Source organism: Panulirus ornatus, chromosome 1 (genome assembly GCF_036320965.1).
Source record: "Panulirus ornatus isolate Po-2019 chromosome 1, ASM3632096v1, whole genome shotgun sequence".
In the NCBI taxonomy this organism is placed as follows: Eukaryota; Metazoa; Arthropoda; class Malacostraca; order Decapoda; family Palinuridae; genus Panulirus; species Panulirus ornatus.
The window spans coordinates 80,713,178-80,726,521 of NC_092224.1; the positions used below are offsets into that span (position 1 = coordinate 80,713,178).

General features: G+C 42.2%; 1 protein-coding gene across 2 annotated transcripts in view; it reads right to left on the reverse strand.

Moving 5' to 3' along the window:
- The window catches only part of LOC139750174 (uncharacterized), a 79,990-nt gene that overhangs the window by 12,432 nt on the left and 54,214 nt on the right, over positions 1–13,344 (reverse strand). For both annotated transcript variants that reach the window (XM_071664551.1, XM_071664561.1), the window contains exons 9-10: positions 6,584–6,758; positions 5,815–5,990 (exon numbers count right to left, since the gene is read on the reverse strand). In XM_071664551.1, coding sequence (XP_071520652.1) covers positions 5,815–5,990; positions 6,584–6,758 — 351 coding nt within the window. The remainder of the gene's footprint in view (positions 1–5,814; positions 5,991–6,583; positions 6,759–13,344) is intronic.

Consider the following 13,344-nt stretch of genomic DNA (forward strand, 5'->3'; position numbering starts at 1 on the left):
CCCCCACATAATCAAAGCTGCACACATATTTGATATGGCTCTTCCATCCCATCTTTAAAGGCTAGAAAGAAATCAAAGCCTTAAATAGCAAAAGTGAAATCAAAAGCTTATACAATGACTGTCATAATAATAATACTAGATTTGTTTCTACCTGAAATTGGACTTCATAATGATAAAAATTTTCAATTTGGTCAAAATGCTTGAACTTCAAAAGGAAAAGCAGCAGAGAAAGTACTGAGGGGTTTTTTACTCAATCATTAGCCTCCCACCCCGCCATCCAAACACTTACTAGAGTAAACCCTTGATTTAATGGACCAATAGGGGGGAAGGGATGTCTGTTAATGCCAAAAGTCTGTTCAACCAAATGCAACCTATTTTTATGCCACATTTAAGTTCTGATGCTTTCTTTTAACTTTTCTATCTCTATAGGGTTTAGTCTGTGATATGATAGTTGGGCGGCAGCAACCATCAGCACGGAAATGCTCGCCGGGCAGTTGGGGGCACGAGTCAGATTAAGATAGATGTGATGCCACCCCTCTCCAAAGAAAGAATACTTTTTTCTAATAACAAACTCTTTTCTAATAAAGTAAGGACGGACTACCTCCTTTCACTGCACCTCTTACACATGAGAGATAGGGCGCACCCAAGGAAATCATCTTGGATGGGGGAACCAATCTAGACAGCATGGAGATGGAAGCTTTCTACAAAAAATGGGGAATCATGGCCTGCATCTCCTCAGCCCACTTACCCCAGTCCAATGGACATGCCAAAGCAGTAGTAAAGGCAGCAAATGGGTGTTGAGGGGCAACACAGGAGTCGGAGGTAGCCTGCACAACAGCAAAGTGACTCAGGCTCTGCTCCAATAACTCAACACCCCCCTAAGAGAGGAGGATAAGTCACCTGCACAGCTGGCAGCAGCAAGACATTTGTGAAATGGTGTCCCGGCACCCTGGCAACATTATCCGATAAACCAGCAATGGAGAACTGCTCTGTAAAACAGAGTGTGAGCAATAGCAGAGAGCCAGGCTCGTGTGTTAGGAGGCTCAGCAAGTGATGCCACTATGCTGCCCCAGCATGCAGGACATCGCTTCAAACGTGTGGGAAAGGCTGGATATGGTAGTGGAGATGAAGCTGCATAGATAATACTCAGTGAAGCTGGATGGCAGTGGCCATCTGTCTTAGTGAAACTGACGTCACCTACTCCCCCGGGTTTTGCCCATCCCCACAACACGTGGGTCAAAGGGAGTACCTACCAGCAGCGACATCACCCCAAGTTGTGGTGTCACCCAGCTTCAGGCAGTGGCACCCTCACCCTGTGCCATTTGCTAGATTATGTTTGTGGTGGCTCCTCTGAAGAGTGAACACACTAATTTATGTTATTTTTGTTCTACTCACATGTAAAGGACGTATATTGTTGCCAAGCAGTGACTTGTGAGCTTATTTGCCTAATGCCTTGTTGAATTTCAATTTCACTCTTTTTTTCTTGTTTTTAGTTTTGTTTTTGTTGAGACAAAATGTCACATTTAGTTACCAAAATCTCATGTGGGGATGCAGGGTTTAGTGTGTGGCATGATAGTTGGGCAGTGGGCACCTGGCAGCGTGGTAATGCTCACCAGCCTGCCGGGCTGTTGGAGGCAGGAGTGAGACTGAGACAGAGGTGATGCCACCCCTCTCCTGAGAAAGGATATGCCAATCCACCCACATACACATGTATATACATACACGTCCGCACACAGCACATATACATACCTATACATCTCAACGTATACATATATATATATATATATATTTCTTTTCTTTCTTTCAAACTATTCGCCATTTCCAGCATTAGCGAGGTAGCGTTAAGAACAGAGGACTGGGCCTTTGAGGGAATACCCTCACCTGGCCCAATTCACTGTTCCTTCTTTTGGAAAATTAAAAAAAAAAATGAGAGGGGAGGATTTCCAGCTCCCCGCTCCCTCCCCTTTTAGTTGCCTTCTACGACACGCAGGGAATACGTGGGAAGTATTCTTTTTCCCCTATCCTATATATATATATATATATATATATATATATATATATTTCCCTGGGGATAGGGGAGAAAGAATACTTCCCACGTATTCCCTGCGTGTCGTAGAAGGCGACTGAAAGGGGAGGGAGCGGGGGGCTGGAAATCCTCCCCTCTCGTATTTTTTTTAATTTTTCCAAAAGAAGGAACAGAGAATTGGGCCAGGTGAGGGTATTCCCTCAAAGGCCCAGTCCTCTGTTCTTAACGCTACCTCGCTAATGCGGGAAATGGCGAATAGTTTGAAAGAAAGAAAGAAATATATATATATATATATATATATATATATTTTTTTTTTTTTTTTTTCATACTATTCACTATTTCCCGCGATAGCGAGGTAGCGTTAAGAACAGAGGACTGGGCCTTTGAGGGAATATCCTCACCTGGATATATATATATATATATATATATATATATATTCTTTCTTTTCTTTCTTTCAAACTATTCGCCATTTCCCGCATTAGCGAGGTAGCGTTAAGAACAGAGGACTGGGCCTTGAGGGAATACCCTCACCTGGCCCAATTCTCTGTTCTTTCTTTTGGAAAATTAAAAAAAAAACGAGAGGGGAGGATTTCCAGCCCCCCGCTCCCTCCCCTTTTAGTCGCCTTCTACGACACGCAGGGAATACGTGGGAAGTATTCTTTCTCCCCTATCCCCAGGGATATATATATATATATATATATATATATATATATATATATATATATATATATCAGATTGGGGAAGAGCAGTGTGGTTTCAGAAATGGTAGAGGATGTGTGGATCAGGTGTTTGCTTTGAAGAATGTATGTGAGAAATACTTAGAAAAGCAAATGGATTTGTATGTAGCATTTATGGATCTGGAGAAGACATATTATAGAGTTGATAGCGATGCTCTGTGGAAGGTATTAAGAATATATGGTGTGGGAGGCAAGTTGTTAGAAGCAGTGAAAAGTTTTTATCGAGGATGTAAGGCATGTGTACGTGTAGGAAGAGAGGAAAGTGATTGGTTCTCAGTGAATGTAGGTTTGCGGCAGGGGGTGTGTGATGTCTCCATGGCTGTTTAATTTGTTTATGGATGGGGTTGGTAGGGAGGTGAATGCAAGAGTTTTGGAAAGAGGGGCAAGTATGAAGTCTGTTGGGGATGAGAGAGCTTGGGAAGTGAGTCAGTTGTTGTTCGCTGATGATACAGCGCTGGTGGCTGATTCATGTGAGAAACTGCAGAAGCTGGTGACTGAGTTTGGTAAAAAGTGTGAAAGAAGAAAGTTAAGAGTAAATGTGAATAAGAGCAAGGTAATTAGGTACAGTAGGGTTGAGGGTCAAGTCAATTGGGAGGCAAGTTTGAATGGAGAAAAACTGGAGGAAGTAAAGTGTTTTAGATATCTGGGAGTGGATCTGGCAGTGGATGGAACCATGGAAGCGGAAGTGGATCATAGGGTGGGGAGGGGGCGAAAATTCTGGGAGCCTTGAAGAATGTGTGGAAGTCGAGAACATTATCTCGGAAAGCAAAAATGGGTATGTTTGAAGGAATAGTGGCTCCAACAATCTTGTATGGTTGCGAGGCGTGGGCTATGGATAGAGTTGTGCGCAGGAGGATGGATGTGCTGGAAATGAGATGTTTGAGGACAATGTGTGGTGTGAGGTGGTTTGATCGAGTAAGTAACGTAAGGGTAAGAAGAGATGTGTGGAAATAAAAAGAGCATGGTTGAGAGAGCAGAAGAGGGTGTTTTGAAATGGTTTGGGCACATGGAGAGAATGAGTGAGGAGAGATTGACCAAGAGGATATATGTGTCGGAGGTGGAGGGAACGAGAAGCGGGAGACCAAATTGGAGGTGGAAAGATGGAGTGAAAAAGATTTTGTGTGATCGGGGCCTGAACATGCAGGAGGGTGAAAGGAGGTCAAGGAATAGAGTGAATTGGATTGATGTGGTATACCGGGGTTGATGTGCTGTCAGTGGACTGAATCAGGGCATATGAAGCGTCTGGGGTAAACCATGGAAAGCTGTGTAGGTATGTATATTTGCGTGTGTGGACGTATGTATATACATGTGTATGGGGGTGGGTTGGGCCATTTCTTTCGTCTGTTTAATTGCGCTACCTCGCAAACGCGGGAGACAGTGACAAAAAAAAAAAATATATATCTTTCTTTCTTTCAAACTATTCGCCATTTCCCGCGTTAGCGAGGTAGCGTTAAGAACAGAGGACTGGGCCTTTGAGGGAATATCCTCACCTGGCCCCCTTCTCCATTCCTTCTTTTGGAATATATATATATATATATATATATATATATATATATATATATATATAAGTGATTGGTTCTCAGTGAATGTAGGTTTGCGGCAGGGGTGTGTGATGTCTCCATGGTTGTTTAATTTGTTTATGGATGGGGTTGTTAGGGAGGTGAATGCAAGAGTTTTGGAAAGAGGGGCAAGTATGAAGTCTGTTGTGGATGAGAGAGCTTGGGAAGTGAGTCAGTTGTTGTTCACTGATGATACAGCGCTGGTGGCTGATTCATGTGAGAAACTGCAAAAGCTGGTGACTGAGTTTGGTAAAGTGTGTGAAAGAAGAAAGTTAAGAGTAAATGTGAATAAGAGCAAGGTTATTAGGTAAAGTAGGGTTGAGGGTCAAGTCAATTGGGAGGTAAGTTTGAATGGAGAAAAACTGGAGGAAGTAAAGTGTTTTAGATATCTGGGAGTGGATCTGGCAGCGGATGGAACCATGGAAACGGAAGTGAATCATAGGGTGGGGGAGGGGGCGAAAATCCTGGGAGCCTTGAAGAATATGTGGAAGTCGAGAACATTATCTCAGAAAGCAAAAATGGGTATGTTTGAAGGAATAGTGGTTCCAACAATGTTGTATGGTTGCGAGGCGTGGGCTATGGATAGAGTTGTGCGCAGGAGGGTGGATGTGCTGGAAATGAGATGTTTGAGGACAATGTGTGGTGTGAGGTGGTTTGATCGAGTAAGTAATGCAAGGGTAAGAGAGATGTGAGGAAATAAAAAGAGCGTGGTTGAGAGAGCAGAAGAGGGTGTTTTGAGATGGTTTGGGCACATGGAGAGAATGAGTGAGGAAAGATTGACCAAGAGGATATATGTGTCGGAGGTGGAGGGAACGAGGAGAAGTGGGAGACCAAATTGGAGGTGGAAAGATGGAGTGAAAAAGATTTTGAGTGATCGGGGCCTGAACATGCAGGAGGGTGAAAGGCGGGCAAGGAAAACTGTGAATAGGATCGATGTGGTATACCGGGGTTGACGTGCTGTCAGTGGATTGAATCAGGGCATGTGAAGCGTATGGGGTAAACCATGGAAAGTTGTGTGGGGCCTTGATGTGGAAAGGGAGATATGGTTTCGGGCATTATTGCATGACAGCTAGAGACTGAGTGTGAACGAATGGGGCCTTTGTTGTCTTTTCCTAGCGCTACCTCGCACACATGAGGGGGGAGGGGGATGGTATTCCATGTGTGGCGAGGTGGTTTTAACTTGAATTCAAGAACAACTATCAGAGTTAATTATATAAAAAAGCTGAATATGCATAACTGACCTCTATACCAGATACGAGAGGCCAGAGTGACCTGTTTGGTTTATTCGGATTTCTCAAATATACCTACAAGTATGCCAAATTTGAGCAAATTCTGGAAAAGGCAACATTCTTTTTTTCTTTTGTTGGAAATGCCCTAAAAAAAATGTGCAGAGATAACATATCAGAAGGCAGGATGCCTATGCCTCTTCAAAAAAACATAAATGAAAATCAACTTCTGTACAACACATAATACTCTAACCAAAAAAGCTGACCTGTGATACATCCAAATATTCATTTAGGAGCCCAATTTTATCATGAGTGGTTATAGTAAGCTTCTGTATGACAGCTGGATTTTGGTCATCATGCCCCCAAATGAAGTCTTCACCAGGATCAATCACAAACTGGATGGGCAGCAACTCATGGCAGCAGTCAGTCAGGGGAATCACGGCTGTATCACAAAGAGGATGCAGAAGTGAATATAACAAATCCATGTGAAATAATACTTTTATGGTTTAATGAGCATTATGGAGTCTAGGAAAACTATGATACAGGGATAACTTATTCATATACGAGAAAACCTTGGTATCTCATACGTAGGCAATGTTATATACTATAATGTGATTTGAATAACTCATACAATCAAAAGGTCTCTCCTACTAAGTAACTCATTTTCACTAAATAATTCACTTGAACTCAAGTGTGATATGAAAAAATAAGAAAAATCTAACAACAATGTTTACCATATCTATACAGTGCTTTCCTCATCAAATCTGTGTGGCATGTAAATGATCTTCCCTGAACGAGTACTCTTACCTTTATCTCCAGCAACAATGCAAGAAATATCAATTGAATTGCACTTAATCTTATTCAACTGTCTTTCCTGGCTTAATGAGGTATGACTTTCTAGATGCTGCGTATACTGCACTGAAACCAGAGCCTACCATCCACAGATAAGCCTTACAAGACTACTTCATGGTTCACCCTGCCCACTTCACATGCCCTTAAGTAACTGATATAAAAAGTTGTGCTTATAAAATTCACCTGGTAGTTGTGAGGCACAGCCATCAACTTGTGTTTCCATAACAACCAGAGCAGAGAAGTGAGCAGCATCATAAGTTAAGAGCAATGGAGATCGCTGACACTCACGTGGGGGGCACTCCAGGGGAAGGTAAACTCCACCAAAAGGGATAGGAGCTAAGGGCTCACCACTGACATCCTGATGGAAATGAGTTCAAAATTAAGCTATTAAATGATATCCTGCCAGAAGACAACATTATCTTCCTCTTCAAAAGAATGCTTGCAACAGAAGCTGTCTTTTATCTTTCAATTGTTTTAAAGAGAAATACCACTACTGAATGAATATCAGTATCAAAAATACATTTTAGATAAAACCAAAATACATTTTAGATAAATAAGAATAAAAATAATTTCAATTTATCAAGAAAGACAGAAAGCAGGTTGAAGTATTACATCAACACTGAAAGACTGGCAATTAGCTAATACATCTGTAGTTTCCATAACATTTAAGTTAATGGCTGTTTATCATGAAAATATTCTAAATAGAGGAAAATGTCCAAGCTTCACTAGGAGATAAGATCTTTCACAGAATGTACATGTGTCACCAGACGTTAATGGAAACTTAGTCCTGTCCTCAACAGCAGTGCTCATAAAGTATAGGGAGGACAGTTACAATCCATTTCTATACAAAAAAAATACCTGAAGTGAATGGAAAAGGTAAAGGGTCATCCATATTTTTTTCACAATTCTCTGTTTCAAACATTAGCAAGGGAGTGCCTGGAAAAGATGAATAAGGGCCCCCAACATGTTGACATTCACTCTAGCTGTCACATATAAAGAACCAAGCCTACAGCCCTGTATCCAGAGCCATGTGCAAAGACCTTTCTGTGGTTTTTCCTTAACAAAATCATATGCCATGTTTCAGCCTACTGACAGCATGTCCTCCAGTGTATATTACATCACCTCAGTTCTCTCTATCCCATGCACACCTTGCACCCCCTGCATGTTCAGACACTTATGTTAAAGCCTCTTTCACTTTATCCTTCCACCTTCTTCTTCTAGGTCTCCCCCTTCCCCCTGCTTCCTCCACTTCTTGCATCTATATCCACTTCCTCAGTCTCTTCCTTCATCCAACCCCATATGTCAAAATCATTTCAGCACACCCTCTTTATCTCTCTCCATCATTCTCTGCTAACTACAACACCTCTTTCTTACACTGTAATTCCTTATATGATAAACCCTCCTCACACCACTTACTGTCCTCTGGCATTTCATTTTCATGGCATCCAATCTCTTACATTCTTTTGTATTTAGGCCTAAGATTCACACTCACATAAAAATGATGGGAATGCTATACCAACAAACATGACCATCATTGTCCTCACAAACACTGACCTCACTCTCTACACATTCCTCAATGCACCTAACACTTATGAATCCAAAAACAGGTGTAATAGTCCAAAGACAACTAATTCAAAGATGACAAAGGTGTTGAGAAACGGCTATATCAAAAATTGAAGAATGGAACACTCTTTCTCTCCAGGGCCATCAATGATGTATTAGATGATTTCAGGACCCAAAAGCCAAAACTATTCTTGTTCCCCCTTTGGATGATTTTTGATAAGTTTTATTTTTATTTATAATTATTCCAGGACCCATTTCTAATCAAGAGACCTGGTGTTACTCAAGACCTTTCTATAGGCTCCCATGGCCCATATGGCCCATGCCTGTGCTACTTACAGTAACAGGAAAGTGAAGAATCTTTTACAGTGGGAAGTTCTATGACAAAACTGACTCCCAATGATACAGTCTTACTAAAGGTGACTTTTCACACTCAGGGTGCAGCCTCAAGCAGATGGAGTCCGTTTACAACAACTGTTATGAAGCCATATATAGTATACATCCATATAACCTTCTAATAAATACTTTACAAGCTTTAAACATTTAACCCTGACTGTGGCTTCTCTAAATATTTACTATACCCTCAGTGTGGCACTTTTCAATAAAATGAGAAAAAATTCCATCAGTTATTTATATTTACCATTCAAAAGACTTTTCAAACATGACTGCTGTTTACACACATTCAAGGTAGAGCTAAGAACTGATGAAGAATGGCCACATACACTAACATCCATGCTATGGCTGTCATGTGTAATGAACCCAAAACACAGGTCAATTGCTACGACCAGGCCCTACAGACCTTCCCAAGGTTTACTTCAGATACTTTACATGCTTGGTTCAGGCCACTAACAGCACATTGACCCCTGTATACAACTCATACAACACTGTTCCAATTCACTCTATCCTGTGCTCATGCATGTTAAGGTCCCGATCACTCAAAATCTTTATCACTCCATCCTTCAATCTCCAGTTTGATCTCCTGCTTCTCCTTGCTCCCTCCATTTCTGACAAATATATGCTCTCTGCCAACCTTTCCTCACTTATTCTCTCCATATGTCCAAACTATTTCAGCACACCCTCTTATACTCTTTCAACCTCACTCTTTTTATTACAACACATCTTTCTTACCCTTTTAATACATACTTGATCAAGCCACCTCACACCACAGACTGTCATCATACATTTCATTTCCAACACATCCATCCTTCTCCACACAGCCTTATCTACAGCCCATGCCCAACATCCATATAATATTGTTGACACTACTATTCCTCCAAAGATATCCAATTTTTGCTCTTCTGGATAATGTTCTCTCTTTCCATACATTCTTCAGCATTCCCAGGATCTTTGCCCCCTTCCCCACCCTATGACTCACTTCTTCCATGGTTTCAATACATGTGAAAATATTTCACATTGCACTAGCACTGCACTGCAGCAATTAGTGCACCGATCACCCAATGTTTTGAGGTGCTGATTATAGTCTATCATCTACCTCGTGCTTTCTGGTGTGGTATTTGTGTTGCTCTTACAAGTTTGTGTATTCTATGCATCAAGGATGGTAAACTATGGTGGACAAAGGCCTTTTCAAATGTCATCAGCAACTGCCTAATAGGTCCTCGAAGCCAATTATATATCAAACGAGGTGCAAGAGGAGCCAAATAGCGTCCTAGCTTCGTCTCTTCGATGTATATCAACTGACTGTTATATTTCTCTCTTGTGTCTCCCCTGATGATGTGATTATTACACGAAAGTGCACTTGGGAGCTTTTCATGTTTCATTTTCCCCGTGGACTCATAGGAGCACATGTACATATTCATACTTGCTTGCCTTCATCCATTCCTGTTGCTACCCTGTCCCACAGGAATGATGATTTCACTCACCATGAAAGTATCACATGGTTGTACCCACAATACACACCATGGCCATGTATTGCCTTTGAAAATACATGTATGGGGGAGACAGACAATGTTTCTTCTGAAAACTGTAAGCGCGAGGCAAATTACAGTAATGGTATTTGAAAGCAAACAGAATGAAAGTCTATATTTTGCAAAGCCTTATAGAATGAGTGAAGAAGTGTACTAAACTTTGTTATAGATTTTTTTTTTTTTTTTTTTTTTTTTTTATACTTTGTCGCTGTCTCCCGCGTTTGCGAGGTAGCGCAAGGAAACAGACGAAAGAAATGGCCCCCCCCCCCCCCATACACATGTACATACACACGTCCACACACGCAAATATACATACCTACACAGCTTTCCATGGTTTACCCCAGACGCTTCACATGCCTTGATTCACTCCACTGACAGCACGTCAACCCCTGTATACCACATCGCTCCAATTCACTCTATTCCTTGCCCTCCTTTCACCCTCCTGCATGTTCAGGCCCCGATCACACAAAATCTTTTTCACTCCATCTTTCCACCTCCAATTTGGTCTCCCTCTTCTCCTCGTTCCCTCCACCTCCAACACATATATCCTCTTGGTCAATCTTTCCTCACTCATTCTCTCCATGTGCCCAAACCATTTCAAAACACCCTCTTCTGCTCTCTCAACCACGCTCTTTTTATTTCCACACATCTCTCTTACCCTTACGTTACTTACTCGATCAAACCACCTCACACCACACATTGTCCTCAAACATCTCATTTCCAGCACATCCATCCTCCTGCGCACAACTCTATCCATAGCCCACGCCTCGCAACCATACAACATTGTTGGAACCACTATTCCTTCAAACATACCCATTTTTGCTTTCCGAGATAATGTTCTCGACTTCCACACATTTTTCAAGGCTCCCAAAATTTTCGCCCCCTCCCCCACCCTATGATCCACTTCCGCTTCCATGGTTCCATCCGCTGACAGATCCACTCCCAGATATCTAAAACACTTTACTTCCTCCAGTTTTTCTCCATTCAAACTCACCTCCCAATTGACTTGACCCTCAACCCTACTGTACCTAATAACCTTGCTCTTATTCACATTTACTCTTAACTTTCTTCTTCCACACACTTTACCAAACTCAGTCACTAGCTTCTGCAGTTTCTCACATGAATCAGCCACCAGCGCTGTATCATCAGCGAACAACAACTGACTCACTTCCCAAGCTCTCTCATCCCCAACAGACTTCATACTTGCCCCTCTTTCCAGGACTCTTGCATTTACCTCCCTAACAACCCCATCCATAAACAAATTAAACAACCATGGAGACATCACACACCCCTGCCGCAAACCTACATTCACTGAGAACCAATCACTTTCCTCTCTTCCTACACGTACACATGCCTTACATCCTCGATAAAAACTTTTCACTGCTTCTAACAACTTGCCTCCCACACCATATATTCTTAATACCTTCCACAGAGCATCTCTATCATCTCTATCATATGCCTTCTCCAGATCCATAAATGCTACATACAAATCCATTTGCTTTTCTAAGTATTTCTCACATACATTCTTCAAAGCAAACACCTGATCCACACATCCTCTACCACTTCTGAAACCGCACTGCTCTTCCCCAATCTGATGCTCTGTACATGCCTTCACCCTCTCAATCAATACCCTCCCATATAATTTACCAGGAATACTCAACAAACTTATACCTCTGTAATTTGAGCACTCACTCTTATCCCCTTTGCCTTTGTACAATGGCACTATGCACGCATTCCGCCAATCCTCAGGCACCTCACCATGAGTCATACATACATTAAATAACCTTACCAACCAGTCAAAAATACAGTCACCCCCTTTTTTAATAAATTCCACTGCAATACCATCCAAACCTGCTGCCTTGCCGGCTTTCATCTTCCGCAAAGCTTTTACTACCTCTTCTCTGTTTACCAAATCATTTTCCCTAACTTTCCCTAATTTCACTTTGCACACCACCTCGACCAAAACACCCTATATCTGCCACTCTGTCATCAGACACATTCAACAAACCTTCAAAATACTCATTCCATCTCCTTCTCACATCACCACTACTTGTTATCACCTCCCCATTTACGCCCTTCACTGAAGTTCCCATTTGCTCCCTTGTCTTACGCACCCTATTTACCTCCTTCCAGAACATCTTTTTATTCTCCCTAAAATTTACTGATAGTCTCTCACCCCAACTCTCATTTGCCCTTTTTTTCACCTCTTGCACCTTTCTCTTGACCTCCTGTCTCTTTCTTTTATACTTCTCCCACTCAATTGCATTTTTTCCCTGCAAAAATCGTCCAAATGCCTCTCTCTTCTCTTTCACTAATACTCTTACTTCTTCATCCCACCACTCACTACCCTTTCTAAACAGCCCACCTCCCACTCTTCTCATGTCACAAGCATCTTTTGCGCAATCCATCACTGATTCCCTAAATATATCCCATTCCTCCCCCACTCCCCTTACTTCCATTGTTCTCACCTTTTTCCATTCTGTACACAGTCTCTCCTGGTACTTCCCCACACAGGTCTCCTTCCCAAGCTCATATTTATTTATTTATTTACTTTGCTTTGTCGCTGTCTCCCGCATTTGCGAGGTAGCGTAAGGAAACAGACAAAAGAAATGGCCCAACCCACCCCCATACACATGTATATACATACACGTCCACACATGCAAATATACATACCTATACATCTCAATGTACACATATATATACACACACAGACACATACATATATACCCATGCACACAATTCACACTGTCTGCCTCTATTCATTCCCATCGCCACCTCGCCACACATGGAATACCATCCCCCTCCCCCATCATGTGTGCGAGGTAGCGCTAGGAAAAGACAACAAAGGCCCCATTTGTTCACACTCAGTCTCTAGCTGTCATGCAATAATGCCCGAAACCACAGCTCCCTTTCCACATCCAGGCCCCACACAACTTTCCATGGTTTACCCCAGACGCTTCACATGCCCTGGTTCAATCCACTAACAGCACGACAACCCCGGTATACCACATCGATCCAATTCACTCTACTCCTTGCCTGCCTTTCACCCTCCTGCATGTTCAGGCCCCGATCACTCAAAATCTTTTTCACTCCATCTTTCCACCTCCAATTTGGTCTCCCACTTCTCCTCGTTCCCTCCACCTCCGACACATATATCCTCTTGGTCAATCTTTCCTCACTCATTCTCTCCATGTGCCCAAACCACTTCAAAACACCCTCTTCTGCTCTCTCAACCACGCTCTTTTTATTTCCACACATCTCTCTTACCCTTACATTACTTACTCGATCAAACCACCTCACACCACACATTGTCCTCAAACATCTCATTTCCAGCACATCCACCCTCCTGTGCACAACTCTATCCATAGCCCACGCCTCGCAACCATACAACATTGTTGGAACCACTATTCCTTCAAACATACCCATTTTTGCTTTCCGAGATAATGTTCTCGACTTCCA